This window comes from Phascolarctos cinereus, unplaced genomic scaffold (genome assembly GCF_003287225.1).
Source record: "Phascolarctos cinereus isolate Bilbo 61053 unplaced genomic scaffold, phaCin_HiC Scaffold_5;HRSCAF=322, whole genome shotgun sequence".
Lineage (NCBI taxonomy): Eukaryota > Metazoa > Chordata > Mammalia > Diprotodontia > Phascolarctidae > Phascolarctos > Phascolarctos cinereus.
Window position 1 is genome coordinate 233,331,145 of NW_027555958.1, and position 21,269 is coordinate 233,352,413.

Sequence of the window (21,269 nt, forward strand, 5' to 3'; positions counted from 1 at the left end):
TCTAGAACAGGGTTATGTTCACCTGCCTATCTTGCTCCTTCCTATTCTGCCTATTTCTAAGGTCCTTCTAGGCTCCTATTCAGGACTTTTATTCATTAAAAGACTTTAGGAATCCTAACTCTTTTAAGAAGACGTGTGTGATCCCACAACCAGATTTGAGGCCCCACTTCTGTTAAAATCCATTGACATTCTATTTCTCCTTTCATATTTATCACTCCCAAACCTGTATTGTCCCAAAGTGGGCTCTTATAGACCAGGGGATCCCAGCCTGGGGTATGTGACCTTTTTCTATAAATATTTTGAAAAGTAGTTTTTCAGGCAGCTAGGTGGCACAGTGGATAGAGTACTGGGCTTGGAGCCAGGAAGACTCATCTTCCTTAATTCAAATCTGCCTTCAGACACTTAGTAGCTGTGGGACCCTGGGCACTCATCCCTGTTTGCCTTAGTTCCTCATCTGTAACACAGACAAGTGAAGGAAATGGAGACTCATTCCTGTATTCTGAACCCACATGAGGTAACAAAGAGTCAGACATGATGGAAAAATGACTGAACAATATTTGTTTCAGGAGTATTGCTTTTCTTCTTATCTAGAGGGTAAATTCAGACATATGGAGAGAATGGAAAGTAGGCAGGAAGAAGAGGGCATAGATTTTGGTTGCTTTCCAAAAAAGAAATCTTTTTTTGAATAAAAGAAAGAGAATAAGGACTTCTAAGAAAGAGATATCTGACCAGGGAATGGGTGCCCCTCATGTACCTCAAGAGGGGCATTGAGAATGTAGGGATCTCAGTATGACTTAGTTATCTCCTGTTTGGTCAAGATACTATTCCCTATTTTGGGTAATGTTATGAAATGTCTTTTGATAAAAAGAGGGGAGGATTTAGGACAAATCAAAAATAAACACAGAATTGTGGATCTCATACAACTGTTGACTGAGCAGAATCTATCAACTTGGAAAACTCCAGTAGTCCTAGTACCCAAACACAGATACACACACACACACACACACACACACACACACACACACACACACACACTTATGGATTTATTCATTTCCATAGTTCACTGCTACCATACAGGAGAAATGCTCCCTCAGGTTACTGAGACATGTACCCCCATTTTAAAAAAACAGGAATCCCTGAGCACTGGGCTCTCAGGCACAAGGACATTCACAAGACATCTTCCACTGAATCCTTTTTGAGAAAATTCTCCATCTTTGGGGTATTTCACCAAGGCTTTTTCTCCCCTTTCTCTAAAAGGAGGAGTGTCTCTGTTACACATATTTTTTGGAGGAAATTTGGGGGTTAACATCACAGATGACAAAGAAGAGAGTATCTCACTGAAGGGTAAAGGAGATAAAAATAAAAAAATAGGAAAAGGGAAGATGGGTTTGGTTCCTCAGGGAGTGTAGGAGTTTGCATTGGAGCATCCCTTATCAAGCAAGAGTAGGGACAGCTACAGACTAGCTCATGAAGCATTGGCTGAGCTCTCCTGGTAACTTCCGGGGAAACAGGTTGACAGAATAGAAGGGATAGACACTTGAGGATGATGCAGTCTCTGGAAGAGTCCTTTTCTCCCATGCTCACCATCCCACACATCACAGCTACAGCAGAATAGGGGGATGCATCAAAGTTCTACCTCTCTGAAGGGGCAATCTCACCACAGATTGCTGCCATTTCAGGCAGTAGGCAGACCTGAGACTGAACAATTGGTTAATTTGGGTTATGGACATTTAATCTACAGAACAGCAGGCTGTATTGAGTCAATGATATCACTGGGGAATTAAGCCAGAAGAGGCACTCCCGGCGCCTCTCAGTGTCTTTCACTGTTTGGTTGCCTGGTCTCTCTTGTCCCATAGAGATGAACATGATCAGGGCCCAGAGACATTGGGTTTTCATTTGGTGGGGCTTAATCAGGCTGAAGATCCTAACATATTGTCCCAGCCTAAGTTTCTATCACCATTAAGGGCAATGGAGCCTGTGACCAGTCCCTAAATTCAGCTTCATACTTGCATATGTCTGTGTGCTGACATGTTTCAAATGTCAGGAGACTGCGTGTGCAGAGCCTTAGTTCTCACCACAGTCCCAAGACCTGATCTAGAAACAAGTTGAAAAATAACTAGTTGAATTACCAAATCACTCAGGGGGTTCAAGCTTAGAGCATTCCCCTAGCTGAACTTCTTTGCCAGAAGTTCTCAAACTTTTTGGTCAGAAGACCCATTTACAGTAATCAAAATTTTCGAGCACACCAAAGAGTTTTTTTTAATGGGGGCTGTATTTATCATTATTTATTATACTTATGTTATTATAAATTATAATAAATAAATTAGAAATATTATTATTATAAATAAATATATTTATGTATTATATATCATTTATTTATCATTTATTTACTGTATTATAAGCAAGATCTAGTAAAATTTTAAAATATTTATTAAATCATTTCAAATAACAACAGCCTTATTACATGTTGACAACTTTTTTTAAAATGAAAAATAAATGTTTTCTTAAACAAAAGAAAATTAGTGAGAAGAGTGACATTAGTTTACATATTCCTTCAAAGCTCTTTAATGTCAGAATGAATAAGAGACAGTTGGATTGTCCTGATGGTGCATTCAGTCTGTTGTTTGTGCTGAAATATATAGAAAAAATTTGGCCTCATCCAAGGAAGGGAGTGAGGATTTTAAGAGACAGAGTCTTGGTGTTATGATGAAAATCGTTTTAACCTAGCAGATATTCTGAAAGAGTCTCAGGGATCCTAAAGCATTCTTCAACCATACTTTAAGAACCTCTGAATTAGATGGTCTCTGAGCTTTCCTTCAGCCCCTGGGTCTGTGACCTGAAGACCTAGTTGATATGTCTGGCAATTGTTCTCTGAACCCCAGATGACCAATGAGTGAAAAGATCTCTAGTTAGATTAAGGACTGTATGTTCAGCATTCAACCTTCCCCTTGTTCCTAATCCTCCTTAGTCAAATCCCTTCCTTGGGGCTGGAAAAAGAACTGATAAGGCTGGGTGGGGAGAATCTAGCCTAAGCAGAAAGAAGAGAAGGGGCAGTCTCTCATTTGCCACTGGCCCCCCTGTCCATAAGGAGAGGTTAATGGAAGAGATAGTGAGGAGATCCAGAAATCTCAATCGCTTCTGCCATAGATCTCCTTCCTAAGTAAATACCACCCCTACAGCTAGCAGCTGCTGTCCATCTGAAATGCTCCCTCTCAGACCGGACAACTCCATTTCTATTTGTCTGAGTCCTGATTGAATTCTAGCCTCAATTCTCGCATCTTTGTCCCCTCACTCTCTTCTCAAACCCCACAGTCTTTTGGGGTCCTAAACATAGGGTTCATGGGTATGAGAACAGAAAACTGGTGCAAGAAGACAAGTTTCACTTGTAGTTCTGTCCTTCTACAGGCCCAGGTAGGAGCTCTAGGGAAGCCTCAGAATTTAGGGAGGTAGAGCCAAGAGGGCAGACTAGCAGACTAGCAGACTAGCTCACCACAAAACTCCTCCAAAAAGACCTAGAAAAGGCACCAGACTGAATCCTGATGGGGAAATCCAGAACAAGTTCCATTGAGTCATTTGTCCAGTCCAGATTAGCACAGAGAGACAGACAGAGAGGCCTGCGGACAATGGGGATGGGATTGGGCCAGAACCCTCCAGTGCCCAGGAAGAGGATGAGGACCAGGTCAAGAGGATGTCTTATACCCACACCAAAGCACGTGAGACCAGGACCAGGGCACTGTAGTGAATACAAGTGCCAACTGATAGCTTTGTTGCCCATTTGCCCAGTTGTGGGTTATAGATCCAGGGCATATTGAGAAATGGTCCTGCCCATGAGGTTGGTGTCCCAATGTAGGGAGGCCCAAGATGGTGTCCTGGCCCACTTAGAAAGAAGAAGTTCAGAAGGAGCAGTATTGTGGCTCAGACTCCAGGAGCAGAGCAGGGTCTCAGTTCTACCATCTAGCCCAGCCTGCAGAAGAACAAGCAGGGCATGGATACCAGACCAAAAGGCAGCCTACAGTTCTGTCCCAATGAACCAACAAAGCCTTCCAGATGGCTGATTGTGGCAGTTGAGCAGCACTGCACTGTTACTCAGGCTGAATGAAACTCAGGTCAGGAACTTAGATCAGGGAGGCAGCAAGTGCACTTGCCCTGGATCAGACTGTGTGTCAGCCCTGCAGCCTTAAAGGTCCTCAACCTGTCCCTGAGATCCTGGAATTACAGAGCACTCAATACTCAAGAAAGCAGCAATAGGATCAGCCAGACTTTCTCTCCAGAAGTGCCACAGAGTCCAGACCTAACAAGACTAAAGACAAGAAATCAGCTAGAAAAATGAGCAAAGAAAAAAAGTACTCCAACATTAAGAGTTGTTTTGTTATCAAGGAAGCTCAAAACACAATTGGAGAAGACAAGAATGATCCCAAAACATGCATAATTGTTGCCTCAGAGAAAAACACAGCTTGGGTACAAACTCAAATAGAAATCCTGGAAGAGATGAAGCAAGAGTTAAAAACTGTTTTAAGAAATGAAATGAGAGTACTTGAGGAAAATAATTGGAAAAGAAATGAGAGTTATGCAAGAAAAAATCTAGGAGGGGGATTAACAGCTTGGAATAAGAAATGGAAAAACTTTCCCAAGCAACTAATTCCCTGAATATTAGAAAGGACCAAGCAGAAGATAATGATACCAATGGACAATAAGAAATATTAAAATCAAGGCAAAAGATGAAAAAAGTCGAAAATTTAAACTATCTCATGTTACAAATGGAGCTAGAAAAGATTGAGAAGATATATTTTAATAAATATTGGGATACCTGACAGCTATGTGACCTTGAAATGCCTAGAAATGATGAAAAATATTGCCCAGATCTTTTGGAACCAGAGCACAAAATGAAAATAAAAAGAATCTACCAATCACTTCCTAAAAGAATCCTCAAATTACAAACTTCCAGTAACTTGATAAGGCAAATCCAGCCCAAGTCAAAACAATAACTACACCCCCCCCAAATCCCAAAACTTGTAAGCACCCAAACAGAAAGAGTTCAGATACCAAGCAAGGTACTACACTCAGGATCCCACAGCTATCCTCTGAGTCACTCACGTTGGTAAGCTTGGTGATATCTGGACTCCCCACTCTCATTCACCACTACTACCACCCCTGTTCTCCTGTACCTAATCTGCTGCCACGGTCTGTTGCTTTTACCCCCATAATATCTCTCTCATTCACCCCTTCCTGCTGTAGACACTCATCTCTTCATTCCTGTACTATTGTAATAGCCTGCTGGGTGCCTCAGGTCTCTGCTTGCTCTATCTTCCCTTCAGGTGTCAAAAGTGATCTTCCTAAAGCATAAGTCCCACCACGGCCAAACCCTAATCAATATACTCTGGTAGCTCCCCATCACCTCCAGGAGCAAGTATATAATACTCTGGCATTGAAAGCCCTCTAAACTCATTTTTCCAGTTGTCTTACATTTTGCAAGCTACATCCCACCCCCTCCACTTCCCAGTCCCAGACTTCTATTCCCACCCTCGCTCCACCTACGTCCTCAGGATCCAGTAGCCTGTCCTCATACTCTAACTCTGGATTTTGGGCATTTTCGCTTGGCTGAGCTCCATGCATGCAATGTTCTCCTTCCTCCTCACTGCCTCTTGGCTTAACTTGCTAACATCAAGCCTCAACTAAAATCCCACCTTCTACAGGACGCTTTTTTCATTAATCTTTAATTCAAGTTCCTGCACTCTATTCTTTAATTCCCAATTCATGCCGTATGTAGCATGCTTGCACATAACTGTTGGCGTGTTGGCTCGCCATTAGACTGTGAGTTCTTTAAAACCAAGGGCCAGTTTTTGCCTTTCTTTGTATCCTTAGCACTTAGCACGGTGCCTTAACAAATGCTTCTTCACTAACTGAGCACCTTCTACCTCCTACCTTGCCGGTCCCTGAACGTAAAAGAGAAGGGGCCTCTCCCCCAAACACACGACTTCCTCCTGCCTTCCAGACGTCCATCTCCTTCTTCATCTTCCTGACCTCTGGCTCCAGTGAGAAAAGTGAGAATATCCTCTGACTGTGATCGTTCCTGCTCCATCCCCATCTGGGCACGTCCTCAGAGGCTGCTGAGGGCTAGTGGAACAACTTTCGGAACAAGGCAAATTTCACCTCCTGCTGCTTTAATCCTTTCTGACCTGGGGCTAGCGGAAGGAAGGGCAGGGAAGGAAAAGGGAAAGAATGTGAAGGAGGGACTGGAGAAGCAGAGAGGAAGAAGGAAAGAGATAAGGTAGTGGTCTTGGGAGCAAAAGAGGCGGTGATGGTTGCTATACTGGAAGAATGTGAGCCAGAGCAGAGGAGGAGAAGCGCTAAGTCCAGTAGGGGGCGAAAGGGAGAAGGAGCTGAGGCCGTCGCCGGGAGAGCCGAGAGCGTGAGAAGTTTGTGATCACCTCCCTCTCCCTCCCCGTTATTCTTACAGCTCCCCTTCCTGCTCCTCTGGAGGAGGACCCAGCCATGAGACCCCTCCTCCCTGAATGTTCAGCACTCACCACACCCGGACCGGGGAGGGGATTCTGCCTCTTTACAGGGTGAGATGTGAGATTGAGGTGCAGCCCGAGCCTCCCACTTCCCCAAATAGAGGGCAAGATTTCCGACTCAGTTCCCATTGCCACAGCCAGAATGAGCTCCGAACCCCTTCTGACTCCCCTCGTTCTCTTCTTCTCATGTAGAGCTGGACAAGCTTAACCTCTTCCTCTTATTGCTACTCCCACCCCTTTCTCCTGACCCCAACCTAAGGCAGCCGACTTTTAGGGACTCCCTGTGTCCAGAGAGCGTTCTCAGAAGAATGAAGCATCTTTAGCCTTCGGAAAAAGGAGCTGAGAAAGGAGAGTGGTGATGGATGTTAAGAAATCTTGGAAAGATGCAGAGCTTGAAGATGAAACCGTGGAGCCTTAGGGGAGATAATGAAAAGAGTGGGAAAGGGAAGGGGTGTATGCAGGAACTGGGGAGGCTTCAGGCTGTTATTGCCCCTTTTTATATTTTATCCACTGTATTTTTCTTCTCTTCCCCCCCACCCGAATAATTCTACTTATTTCCTACCTTAGGACCCGACTTACTTTCTCCAGAGTTATTCTAAGTCCCAAGTAGTCTTGATATTTTATCGTGGCTCCAACTCCCTTTTCCTTCCCAGATAGAAACATTTTTATCTCTTTAAAAAGAATTTCATAATTTACCCTTGCTTTCTTTTTTAATAGTCACCAGTCAACTTTTATCTTTTTGAGGACATTGACCCCCTCCCCTTAAATGTCAGAGATTACTTGAAGATGAAAGCAACCTTGGAAGGAATTCGGGCCTGGAGGCCAGCTACCCCTGGAACATCCCCAGTCCTTCTATTTTCCAGCCCAGAGTGCCTCTGAAGGCTCCCACTCCCAAACCACTGTTAAAGTGGGGTTGGGGGGATTAGGCCAGACACCAGGACAGGGATCACATTTCCTGCCCACTGACTCCTTCCCCCTTGGTCCTCCTTTGATGCTTCAGCCAGTGAAGAGGATGATGAGGATGATGAAGAAAAGGATAAGGAGAAGAAGGTGGTGTCTTGGAGACTTTCCCCTGGTTGAGGCCAGCTAGGAATACCTCAGTCCCACCCCCCTCTCTGTCCTCCACCCAGTGGAGTTTGTTCTCAGCAGCACCACCACTGAGCTGAGCGTCTTTTGAAAACTGCTGTTCTGTAAGAGCTCCTCCTTGACATATCACTGGAAATTGTGAGGTCCAGTGAGGGGGTCTGTGGCAGGGCCCTCCACATCCCAACAGCCTTCTCCTTTCCCAGGAAAGGGGAGTAGCCGCTCCTGCCATATCCTCCAGCTGCAGGCTTGATTCACCAAGGCGACCTCCCCAAACTGAGCTGGGGCTGTTAGGGGCACTGAAGGCTGAAGAAGGGGTCTAATGTTTTTTTTTCAATCCCCACCTTCCTGACCTCTCTGCAGCCTCTGACACTATCTAGAATGCTCTTCTCCTTGAAATTCCCTCCTCTCTAGGTTTTTGTGACTCTACTCTGTACTGGGTCTCCTCCCAACCGTTTGACTGGTCCTTCCCAGTCTTCTTTGCTGGACCATCATCCAGGTGAAACCAGTTAAAAGTGGGTCTGCACTCTGCCCTTTTTTCTTCTGTTGCTATATTTGTATCACTTGGTGATGTTATCTCCTCCTACAGAATGAATTATCATTTCTATGCCCATGATTCTCAAATCTACTTATCTAGTATAGATAACCCAAACTCTTTACTGACCTCCAAACTCACACCTCCAACTACCATTGGACATCTTGAATGAGATATCCCACAGACAGCTTAAACTCAGCACTTCCAAAACTGAACTTATCTTTCCCCTCCCTAACCCTCCACTTTTTCAGATTTCACTGTCACTGCTGAGAGCATCACAATCCTCCCAATCATCCAGGCTGGCAACGTAGATGTTATATTTGACTCCTCACTGTCCCACCCTTCCCTTCCCCCAATAAAATTTACTGCCAACGCCTTTTGATTTTTACCTTCATAGTAGCTCTGAAATATACCCTTTTCTCTCCTTTGAAACTGCTATTGTCCTGTTGCATACCCTCATAAACTCCTACCTTGACCATTGCAGTAATTCAGGTGGCTGGTCCATCTTACATTCAGCTGTCAGTCTGAATTCCCTAAAGCATATGACCGTGTCATCCATCAGTCAATAAATTCCAGGGGCTCCCTTTCACCTCCAAGATCCAATACACAATCTTTTATTAGGCATTCAAAAGCCTTCATAACCAACCTCCCTCACTCCAAACTTCCAGGCTTCTTACTCATTACACCCTCCCAGTCCCCACCATGTCCTCTGGGCTCCAGTGACAATGGCATGTTCCTCACACAAAGCATTCAATCTCCTGATGGTGCATTTTCACTGGCTCTCCCCCATGCTTGGAATGCTGTCCCTCTTCATCTCAGCCTCCTGGCTCTCCTTCAGGTTTCACCTAACATACCACCTTCTACATGAAGCCTTTTCCATTCTCCCTTATTTCTAGTTTCTTCCCTTTGTTGATTATTTTAATTTCTCCTGTATAGCATGGTTGTTTACATGAGGTCTTCAGACTGTGACCTCCTTGAGAGCAGGACAGTATTTTGTCTTTTTTTTTTGGTAACTTTACTACCTCACATAGTGCCCTAAAAGTAACTTAACAACTTTCTTTTCCATCTGCAGCTCTGTTTGACTTTGACTCCAAAGAATATCATGCCCTCCTCCCAGGAAAAGCAGATAACCTGAGATCTCACAACCAGGAAGAAAGATTCAGGTTTTGATAGCCTTCACCTTCCCAACTCACCCTTAATTGCCTCTTCCCTCTAATTGGTGGGCTGGAGGTCTGTGCACTAAACTCCTTTCAATGCCTTCCCTTATAGAGACCTCCCAGCATTCCTAGTAACTCTTTTTTGCTTTCTTTTGTGTGTGTTGACTTCCCTCCTTGGATTATAAGCTCCTGGAGAATGAACATTGCCTCAAACACACTGAGACCCGGGAAAGATCTCAGCTTGAAAAGGCCATCCTGGGCAATGTCCATCTTCTTGGCTTGTGTCTTGCCACTTGACTCCTATGATTCTGGAGGAGAGAGTTAGGCTGATGATTTGAGCTGCTCTGCCTCATTTAAAGTCAATCAGTTTACAAGTCGAGATGTTAACCTCATGATGTCATTGGTCATCTTTGAGAATGAAGGAAGAACAACAAACAAGAAGCTCTTTGTGGGCAGGAGCTGTCTCTTTTTCTTATTTATAGTTCCAGCACTTAGCATATTGCCTGGCATATAGTAGGTACTTAATAAATGTTTACTGAATTGAGTTGAAATTCCATAATCGCTTGCCATTGCAAGCATTTAATAAATGCTTGCTGACTGACTGACTGACACATCTTTCCTCATCTATTGCCTCACAAGGAGACCCTCCTCCCATTGCACAGGATCTACCCAGGCCCCGCTCTGCCCCTTATTTTGGAGCAGAAACAATGACAGTTGCTGTCTTCTATTAAAGGGATTCTTGTTGTTGTTTTTCTTCTGTTCTCACAGAGGACCATGACATTAGGAAAGTGATGTCATGGCTTGCAAATGAATTGGTTTTAAGTCAGGGAGGGCTTGCAAAGTCACCAGCCTCCCTGTCTCCTCTGGAGCCATCTGAGATTCTACCCTATCCATAAATCACCAAAGACCTCATTTGTAAGGGACAAAAAAAGTTACCTCTGTCTTTTCTTGAAGACCATAATCCTGCCATGAGAAATGTGCCAGGAACAGCCTCCTGCTGCCTAGTCTTTGAATCCAGGAACCATTGTGCCTTAGAAAGAGTACTGTCCTGGGAGCTGGGAGACCTTGGATCTAGACCCAGATCTGCTTCTAATTGGGTTGAAAATATTACTTGGCTCCTCTGAACCTCTGTTTCCTCATCTTTCAAATGAGGGAGATAAATTAAATGAGTCATTCTCCACTTGTAAACTGTATGTGGAGCCAAGCAATTGTTGCAAGAGATCCATCTCAGTAAAGAATTCAGTAGAAAAAAAATACAAAAGACTCACATTTTCTATGGATTGAATAAATAATTTGTCTCCAACACACATATAGCTCTTGTATCAGACATGGCCTGCTAACAGGAGGGAGGTCAGGATAACCTTTAGGGTGACTTTCCCTTCTGTGGCTAATTGTACTTCTTCCCCTCCACCACTAATGAATGGTAGACCCTGGGAATATCAGTATCAGGAATTCCACATAGGGTAGGTATTAACTGCCTTTATAAGCATTTATTTTAGGTTAGTTCAAAACTTTGAAAAGGAAGCCAATAGACTCTTTCCTCACTCCTCTCAGAAGGCAATCTCACCATAGACTTCTTTCTTTTCTGCTAGTGAGAAGATCTCAGAAACTGAACAAGTTACCTTGACACAATCAATTAGTTTATGTTATAGTAAATTAATCCACAGGACAGCTGGATGTATCAACCCAATGATATCACTGTGAAGTTAGGCTAGCAGGCGCATTCATGGACTCTCATAGTGTCTGCTTCTATACAGGGCTCTGGTATCTTTTGTCTCATGAAGATGAGCATGGCCAGCGCCCACATTTCCTTCCTCTCCCACATGGGACTTGACACGGCTGAGGATCATACTACCTGGCCTCACCTTAGGTTTTTATTATCTTTAAGAACAATGGATGTTCTCATTGCTCCCTGAGCTCAGCCTCACACCTGGATACATCTGTGGTCAGATTCCAAAGGTCAGGAGACTGTACATGCAGAGGGGTAGCTCTCACCACCTTCTCGGGAATTTTTGCAGGGAAACTTTAAAAATACATAGGTTACCAAATGAGTTCATACTCAGAACATTCTCCCAAATGAAATCTTATACCAATGGTTCTTGAACTTCATGGTCTCAGGACCCAAATACACTCTTAAAAGTTACTGAGAACCCCAAAATGATTTTGTTTATGGGTTATCTCTATTGATATTTTCCATATTAGAAATTAAAACTGAGAAATTTGAATCAATTCTTTAATTCAGTTAAGATAATAATAAAATAATAAACCTGTTACATGTTGACAAGACATTTAAAATTAAAGAGAACTTTTAAAAAAAAATTTCAGTGGGAAGAGCCATTGTTTCTACATAACTGTGTAAATCTCTTCACTGTCTTAATAGGACAAAGCTGCATTCTCATGTCTGCTCTCCATTCAATCTCTTGCAAATAGTTGTTTTAGCTGAAGTACATGAAAAAAAATCTGTACTCACACAGATATATAGTTGGAAAAGAAATATGCAAATAGAGAATTAGTACAATTATGTAGATAGTTGTTACCTATGAAACCCTTAAAAGAGGTTTGGGGACTGAGAGGCACCTGATTGTGCAGTGGATACAGTTCTGGGTATGGAGGCAGTTGGAGATGGTTTCAAATCTAGACTTAGATACTTATAAGTTGTGGGACCCTGTTAAAGTCATTGCCCTCTTTTTGCCTCAGTTTCCTCAACTGTAAAATGAGGAATAACAGTAGTACCTACTTCCCTGGGTTCTTATGAGAATCAGTGAGATATATGTAAACAGCCCTTAGCATAGTGCCTGGCACGTGGTAGGCACCATATTAAAGCATTTTCCCCTCCCTCCCCTCTTCCAGAGATCCTTGGACTACAAATTGAGAACTGCTGGATTAAATGGTCTTTAACGTTTCTTTTGGTTGTGGTTTTATGCTCTGTGGTCCCATGACATAGCTTACGTGGATAGCAATGCTAGTCACCATCTATTCCCCAGGGGAGTAATGAAGAATAATTTCTGATTAGACCACAGAACTCTGTGTCCAGCAGTCAGTCCTCCCTATTTTCCCAAATTCCTTTAGCCAAATCACTTTTCTGTGGAAAAGAAACATAATAACCATAAAAAAGAAAGAACTTAGGATGTTGTATGACCAGGAAGACGAGGAAGAATCTTTAAATCTATGACCAGTTCCTCTTGGCCATAGGGAAAGGACAAGTGAAGAGGCAGTGAGGAGATGACATCCATCCTTCCTAAATAGAATCCCCCCCAAAAAAGACACCCCTCAGCAACTGCCATCCATCTGAAGTTTTGCTATCAGACCAGACAACTCCATTTCCATTTGCCTGAATCTTTATTAATTACTAGGCCTAGTTTTCATACGTATGTCTACCTCTCCCAATCTCCCTCATGTCCAGGCTCTTTGGATATCTAAACATGGGATAGATCAGGAAGCCTATGATGTAACATAAGCTCCAGGAGTGGTTCTAAGGGCCAAGGCTTTTCCTGAGGAGGATCCCTAGGCCATCCTTGGGGTCAGATCCCTGACAAGTAGAATCTTCTAGACATAAGTGATTTCACCCCTCTCCTCTGAGGTCAGCACTTATGCTCCTTCCTCTCCTCCCACTTTGGCAACTTTAGCTTCCCCCACCCTCTCTTACTTCTTCTTTCCTCTCAGAGACTCAGAATCAGGCAGGGGAGAATTGGGACCAGCACCATCCTGCCATCCAATAGCTCAAGGACAGCATGAAGAGACCACCTAACATGTCCCCTGCCTCAGTACCCATGGAGGCATAATGGCCCAGGCGGCCCCAGTGCTACTGCTGCTGTTTTTGCTGTTAATGGGTATCTGGGGGTGGGGGGAGGTTAGGGAAAGGTAGAGGTGATGACTGACAGGGAGCAGAGAAGAGAGAGGAGAGAAGAAGAGGGGAAGGAGTACAATGTTGTGATGCTATTGAGGGACTGGGGAGGGATGGGAGCAGAGGTGTGCTGGAGCCAGTTCACACTGGCTTGGAAGAGTTGATTGTTAAATTTCTGGTGAGAACCTTTACACTTTGAAAATTGACAGACACTGCATAGAAATGAAGAGGTGATTTATTGTTTAGTTAATTGGCTAGACTTAAAAAGGGGATGGAGAAAATGTTAATAATGTATATTAAATTTTAAAATGTGTCATGAGTATGTATATATACATGTTTCTGGATATGCTTATATGTGTGTGTATATACATATATACGTATATATATACATATATACACATATGTATATCTATAAATATATACACATATGTATATCTATACATATATATAGTAACAGAGGAGAGAGGAGAAGGAAAGACATAGGAGGGGAGGGAAGAAAAGGAAGAGGGAGGGAAAGAGAAAGATTGAGAGAACTGGTTGTTCATTGTTTACTAGGCCACCACTGATGAGGAGGCCCCCTTGGGTGATGGGATGTCTCTTTGAGGTATGTTTTCTTAGAAGAGGGTGTTATGTAAGGAGACCAGCCCCCTTATCTTGTTCCTATTCTTTGGTCAAGGAAGGGAGATGACTCAAAGGAGGCCCAGCTGGGCTCCCCCTGACCTGATGATCTGCTTTTCAGGTTCACAGGGTAAAGTGTTGAAAAAGAAGTACGAGGAGGGGCAGACACTCAGAGTGAGCTGTGGCTACAATCCCTGGAGAGCTGAGAAGAGCTGGAAAACCTGGTGTAAAGTGAGAAAAGATGGAAAGATGTGTGATAGACTAATTACCAGGAATTCAATCTTTACTGAGCAACTGTGCAACCCACAAGCCTCCCTGGAGGATGACACCTACACTGGTATCATCACCATCACCATGTCTAACCTCAGAGTGAAGGACTCGGGCATCTATTGGTGTGGAATCTATGACCCTGTCAGTGACACTACTGATATTCTCAGGACAATCAGGCTGGAGGTTTCTCCAGGTAAGGCTCTGCCAACTCAATCCCCTTCAGTTCCAGCAGAGCTTAGGAAATACCTGGTGTGAACATGACCGTGGGCTAGGATGTGAAGTTGGGTCTCCTTGGGGTCTCCAGGGAGAAGCTGCTCCCCCTCCTTCAGTCCTTCAGCTTCCTGCCCCTCCCCATTCCCATCCTCTCCTCACTTCCTTCTGGACCACGGTTTTGACAGTAGCTCCTCTTCCGGTCCCTGGGGAAGGTGAGGCGTTTCCTTCTCTGGTCTCATTCCCATGCAGGGCCAACATTTGTCCTGGGGCTTCTAAGTCTTGGGTGTCCTGTGTCACACACTCACACTCATTCATACAAATGTACCTGCACTTACCCAGGCATAGAGACACACAGGGTCCTCCCAACATATACACAGACACAGAATTGTGCTTCACTGATTTAAGGTGGAGCTCTGGCCCCAGGAGACAAGGGAGACAGGGGTGGGTCCACCAGAGGTATTGTTGGAGTAGATCCTGGCAGATTCCAATGGAAGAGCATAGACATAGGGTGCAGTTTTAGTTGTGAAAATGATTATATTGTGACTCTGACAGGTCATTCTATTTCTCTTAGAATTAGTTCCTCATTTGTAAAATGGAGGTAGGGAGGGGGAGTAGGGTGTGATTGTAACAATGAATGTAGGAAATACTCTTTGTGAATTATAAATGTTCTACATCTGGGGATTATTAGTATTGCCTTCATTCTGGACACTGATCACAGCCAACTCCTGGGGATAGTGGAAGCATCCCAGAGGGATATCCTTGGTCAGGCCATCAATGTGCCTGCGGGTAGTAAAGGAGTCTGATGGTGACATTAACAGTAGAAACTATAGGCTAGAGTATTTGACAATACTTAAGGAATGAGATATGAGATATGATGTACTATAATATATTAGCTCATAGCATGCATGCACAGGCATGTATTAGGCATCATTGCCTAAAAGTTTTTCAAGGCCCAGTACCTCACTGGGGCCAGCAGTCTACTGTTCTGGCTTCTCTGGGGAAGAGGAGGCGTGGGAGGGTGTGGGGTCAAGGGCCAAGTGTTTCTTTTCTCTGTTCTTTTTTCAGGCACAACATCGAAGACCACCAAACATTCTCAAATTACCACTGACTCACCTCTCACCACCTCTGCCATCCCCTTGGGCACCAGCAGGTACAACTACTTTTGGAAATCCATTGTGTCTCAAGATCTCCCATCCTTAGCAGTTAATGTGGGGCTCACTAGTGCTGCCCCAGATTCTTAGTCTAACATGACCTCTTTCCAGCTTTCCATTCTAGATGGAAGAACAAAAGGGCAAGCAAAAGGATCTGAGGGTTCGCTTGGGCCTAGTGGAACTGTACTGACTAGCTTTCCCCCTTTCCTTCATTTCCAAGATTCAAATGGCTTGAACTCTGATTTCTTTTGACCCTGGCCTGGCATTGTTCAGTCCTGAACCCACCCTGCATTGTGTCCTATGCTAAGCTCTGTCCCTCCTCCTTTATTTTTGACAGTGGGTATAGTTTATCACACTTCTTCACCTCCAGATAAACCAGGCAAATCCCCAAATTCCTCTCTGTGAAATAACTCTCTCTTCTTGATAAGCTGGGCAGCATTCCCTCATGACTGATGGACAGAGGTCTGGTTGTGTCACCCCAGAAGCTTTAGCGCCTCCCTATGACTTTCAGGATATAATCCAAAGTCCTGGGTTCCATCTGACTCTCTTCAGACTCTGGTTCCAGCCAACTTTTCTAGATTGATAGAACCTTGTATTCCACACCCTCCATGTTCCAGCCAAACAGTCTTCCTTGCTTTTCCTCACACACAACATGCCAGCTCTCATTTCTAAGCCTGTATACTGTCTCTGTCCCATGCTTCAATGCAAGCCCTCCTCACCTCAGCCTTTAGTTATCTGGAGCTTCCTTCAAGTCTCAACTCAAACACTTTCAAAGAGACTTTCCTCATCCCCCCTAATTGCCAGTGACTCCTAAACATTTCTTTGTATTTTTCTGGTTGAATGTTGCATCTACTTGTTGGTGAATGTGTTGTCATCCCCCTAGAATACCGGGAAGCTCCTTGCAGGATGACATCACTTCATTTCTGTCCTGCTCTCCCACCATCTACTACAGCTCCTGGCTCTGGGCAGGCACTTAATTCATAAACACTCCTGGATTCATTCAGAGACCTCAGCCCTGCTTTGGGCACCTGTGACAAGAGAAAACTAAATAGAAAAAAATCAAATCTTCAGACATCCCAAAGTCACGAAGTAAGAAGTAGTGACTAGGATTCCTACTGAAGGATGACATTGCTTTTTTTTTTCCTCTTCTCTTCCCTCTCTGTGGTGGCTCACCCTCATTCTGTCTTTGTTCTTTTATTCTCTGAAGCCTAAGGCCTGCTGGTGTTCCTCTGAGGAGCCAGGGAGGCCTCCTCTTCTTTATCCTTTATCCATTAACACTTTACAGTGGACACACCGTACACCAAATGTAGACAGTACCTAGAGAGGATTCCATCAGTAAGTCAGCCAGTAAGGTACCTAGAATTTATTAAGTACCTACTGTATACTGAATACTAGGCTAAGCTCTGAAGATACAGAGGAAGGGAAAGACCATCTCTAGTTTCAAGGAGCTCACAGAAAAATGGGGGAGACAAGATGCAAACAATTGTGTAGAACATTCTACATACAGGATAAATTATATAGGAGATAACACACATAGGAGATAATCAACAGAGGAAATGTAGGAACCTCCATGGGTAGGGTTAAGACCTGAGCAGTCACTCACCCCACCACCATACCCCCTGCCACATCCCAGTTATATCTCACTTTTCTTGCTTTCCTCTGTCCCATAGGCCATCACACTCTTCCATTTTCTCCAGTTCCCCAGTTATCCAAGTACTATGTGGACTCATTGTGACCAAAGGCCTAGTCTTCACAGCTCTGGTGGTTTGGTTGGGCAGGTACAGGAGCTGCTGTGAGTATGGGACCCTCCATCTGATTTCATTTTAACTCCACCAGGAAGCATGGCTTTTTCTATTCCCAGATAAAAGCAGCTCCCTGAGCCCTAAGCTCTGAAGGAAAGATGCCCAGGCATTTCTAAAAGTCTCATTCTTAGAATCAGACCCTGAGGTAGTGTAGTTGAGAATACCTTGAAAATGCAAGAATAATGAACAAACAGGAGGAAATGTCATCCTAAATATAAATAGGTGTTTCTGGAATTGGCCTGAAGGCTGTGAGCTAGAGGCCATGGGGGGAGGGGGGACTGAGGAGTGGGGCTTGTCTGAGCTTGTGTCCCCAAAGGGGAGGAAGGATGTGGGGTAATGAGAAAGTGAAAATGGAGGCTTGTTCCTTTTCCTTTCTGCATTGATTCTGCCTGTAGGGCTGGGGTCTCCACCTTGACCTCAGCCCTGGGTGGAATCAGGTGAGAATTGAAAGCAAGAGGTATCAGGCTTGGGGGAAAAAAGGGAATACTTTCAGGCTGTAGGACAATGGGGAAGTATTTATTATCTGGACTTTCTCTTCTTTCCTCAGGTAAAGGAAGGAGTCACTCTGAGCTTTCTCAGGACCAAAATGACCTGAAGTGAAATGAACTCATTTCAATGTACATCTCAACCTGAGGTACATTCCTGCCATCCTGAGCTTGGCCCAGGCCACCAGCAATATGCAGACATCCCTATCAGCACAGGCAGTCCAGCCACCATACCCATGCTGATTCCCTGTCCAGATCCTTGAAGCCCTTTTCATGCCTTTTCAGCTTTCAGTGGACCTCAGAGCTCACCTCTTTTTTTTTTCTCTTATGATGAGAAGCACCTATTGTCTATTCCTGTCATCCTTATTACTCTGTAGATGGGTCAATCTGTTTCTCTTAGGCCTTAGAATGGCTCCTCATTGCATTTGAAATGAAGTTCAAAATCCTAGTACTCAAGACCTCTTTCATGGTGTGGCCCTCAAATAGTGATCCAATCTTCTTTCTCACTATTTCCCTGCAGAGACTCTCCCTTATGGCCAGGTTGGGCTCTTCATGTTCTCTAGAACATTATATAAAACTCAATATCAAAGGGGGCCATTCACTTGTTTATAAAGATCCCTCTGTGCTATGTCTGACTTTTAAAAACCAGTTATCAGTATTATCTGCGTTATATTGTGTTTTTATTTATATTGTTACCTATTTTCCAATTATGTCTTAATCTGGTTCAGAGTACACTTGGGAGCATTGAGGGAGGTGTGCAGGCCCTATGTTATGTTTGGACACATCTGTCTGTTCTAGAAGAGGGTTATGTTCACTTGCTTATCTTGCTCCTTCCTATTCTGCCTATTTCTAAGGTCCTTCTGGGCTCCTATGCAGGACCTATTTATTCATTAAAACACTTTAGCAATCAGAATTCCTTTAAGAAGAGGTCTGTGAGCTCACAATAAGATTTGAGGCTCCCCTCCTTTTAAAATCCATTGACATTCTATCTCTCCTTTCATAACATTTATCACTCCCCAACCTGTATTGCCCCAAAGTGGGCTCTTATACACCAGGGGATCCCAACCTGGGGCATGTGACCTTTTTCTATAAATATTTTGAAAAGTAGTTCTGATACAATTGTTCTTCAAGCAGCATGTGGTACAGGTAGTACAGTGGATGGAGCACTGGGCTTGGAGTCAGGAAGACTCATCTTCTTGAGTTCAAATCCAGCCTCAGACACTTAGCAGCTGTGTCACTGTGGGCGAGTTTGCCCCAGTTCCTCATCTATAACATAAGCTGGTGAAGGCAATGGCAACCTTCCTGTATCCTGAACCCAAATGGGTTCACATATAGTTGGACATGACTGAAAAAAGACTGGACAATATTTATTCCAGGTTTTGTTTTTTTTCTTACCTAGAGGATGAGTTCAGATGTGAGTAAAGAGTGGAAAGCAGGCAGGAAGAAGACGGTATAGATTTTTGTTACTTAAAAAAAATATATAAAATCAAAATCTAAAAAAGAAAGAGAATAAGGATTTCTAAGAAAGAGAGATCTGACCAAGGAATGGGTATCCCTCATGTACCTCAAGAAGGCCATTGAGAATTTAGGGATCTCAGCATGACTTAGTTATCTCCTGTTTGGTCAAGATATTATTCCCTGAATTGGGTAATGTTATGAAATGTCTTTTGACAAAAGGTGGGGAGGATTTAGCACAAGTCACAAACAAACACAGAATTGTGGATCTCATACAACTGTGGACTAAGCAGAATCTATTGACTTGGAAAACTTTAGCATTCCTAGAATCCAAAGGCCTAAGTATCCAAGTGCAGGAGTGCGCGTGCATGCACGCGCGCACACACACACACACACACACACACACACACACACACACACACACACACTTATGACTTCATTCATTTCTACAGTCCATTGCTACCATACAGGAGAAATGCCCCCTCAGGGTACCCAGACTGGGACCCTCATGAAAAAGAAAGCAATTTGCTAGCACTGGACTCACTGGTACAAGGGCATTCAGAAGACATCATCCATTGAATCTCTTTTGAGAAAATTCCCCATCTTTCCTATATTTCATCAAGGCTTTCCCCCCACTTTCTCCCAAAGAAGGAGTGTCTATTCTATACTATACTATACAGATTTTTTATGAAGGCATTTGGGGGTTAACATCAGAGATAATAAAGAAGAGACTATCCCACTAAAGGGTAAAGGAGATAAAAAAAAATTAAAAATAGGATAGGGAAGGATGGGTTTGGTCACTTGGGATATCAGAGGATCAAGAAGACTAATGTAGGTATTTGGATTGGAGTAGCCCTTACAAAACAGGAGTAGGGCTACAACTACACCCACTAGCTCATGAAGCATGGGCTGAGTTCTCCTGGCAACTTCTGGGGAAACGTGACAAAATAGACAGGATAGACACTTGAGGATGATGCAGTCTCTGGGAGAGTCCTTTTCTCTCTTGCTCACCATCCCAAACACCATGGCTACAGCAGAATGGGGGCATGTATCAAAGTTCTACCTCTCTGAGGGGCAATCTCATCATAGATTGCTGCCATTTAAGGCAGTAGGCAGATCTGAGACATTGAACAAGTAACCCTGGGCCCAATCAATTAGTTTGGATTGTGGAAATTCAATCTACAGGACAGCAGGCTATATTGAGTCAATGATATCATTGTAGAGTTAAGCCAGAAGAGGCATTTATGGTGCCTCTCAGTGTTCAACTACCTGGGTTTTCTTGTTCCATAGAAATGAACATGACCAGCAGCCAGAAGTATTGGGTTCCCACTTGGTGGGGCTTAACCACACTGAAGATTATAATACCTCGTCCCAGACAGAGTTTTTATCACCATTAAGGGCAATGGAGCATGTGACTAGTCCCTAAATTCAGTCTTATACTTACATATGTCTATGTGCTGACCAGATTCCAAAGTTCAGGAGGGTGTAAATCCTCTGAAGATGTAGAGGCTTAGTTCTCACCATAGTCTCAAGACCTGATGTAGAAACAACTTAAAGGATAGTTGGATTGCCACATCATAAAGTGGGGTCAAGCTTAGAGCATTCCCCTAGCTGAACTCCTATCCCAACAGTCCTCAAACTTTTTCATCATAAGACCCATTTATGCTAATAAAATTATTGAGTTCATCAAAGAGCTTTGGCTTACGGGGCTTTTTTCATCAATATTTATTATATTAAATGTGAGCTGGTAAAATTTTAAAATACACATTAATTTATTTCAAATAAGAATAATAAACCTATTAAATGTTTAAAAACTGTTTTTAATGAAAAACTGTTTTCTAAAACAAAACAAAATTTGTGAGAAGAGTGGCACTTTTTAACGTCAGAATTAATAAGGGACAGTTAGAATGTCCTATGTGATTCTGCAGTGAGTCCGTTGTTTGTGTTGGAATACATGGAAAAAAATTGGCTTCATCCAAGGAGAGGAATGAAGATTTTAAGAGACAGAATCTTGGTTCATGACTTAGCTATAAAGGCCGATACCATAAGCAAAATGGGAGAACAAGGAATAGATTACCTATCAGATCTATGGAGAACGGAAGAATTCGTGACCAAACAGGAGATAGAGAACATTATGAAAA

General features: G+C 43.4%; 1 protein-coding gene across 1 annotated transcript; it reads left to right on the top strand.

Annotated features, from left to right (window-relative positions):
* Positions 1 to 12,936: 12,936 nt before the first annotated feature.
* Positions 12,937 to 20,821, top strand: LOC110217191 (natural cytotoxicity triggering receptor 2-like). Its single transcript, XM_020999408.2, has 5 exons — positions 12,937 to 13,120; positions 13,874 to 14,215; positions 15,301 to 15,385; positions 17,057 to 17,178; positions 17,736 to 20,821. Exons 1-5 carry the CDS (start codon positions 13,072 to 13,074, stop codon positions 17,786 to 17,788), a joined length of 651 nt encoding a protein of 216 aa, XP_020855067.1. The 5' UTR covers positions 12,937 to 13,071; the 3' UTR covers positions 17,789 to 20,821.
* The last annotated feature ends 448 nt before the right edge of the window (positions 20,822 to 21,269 follow it).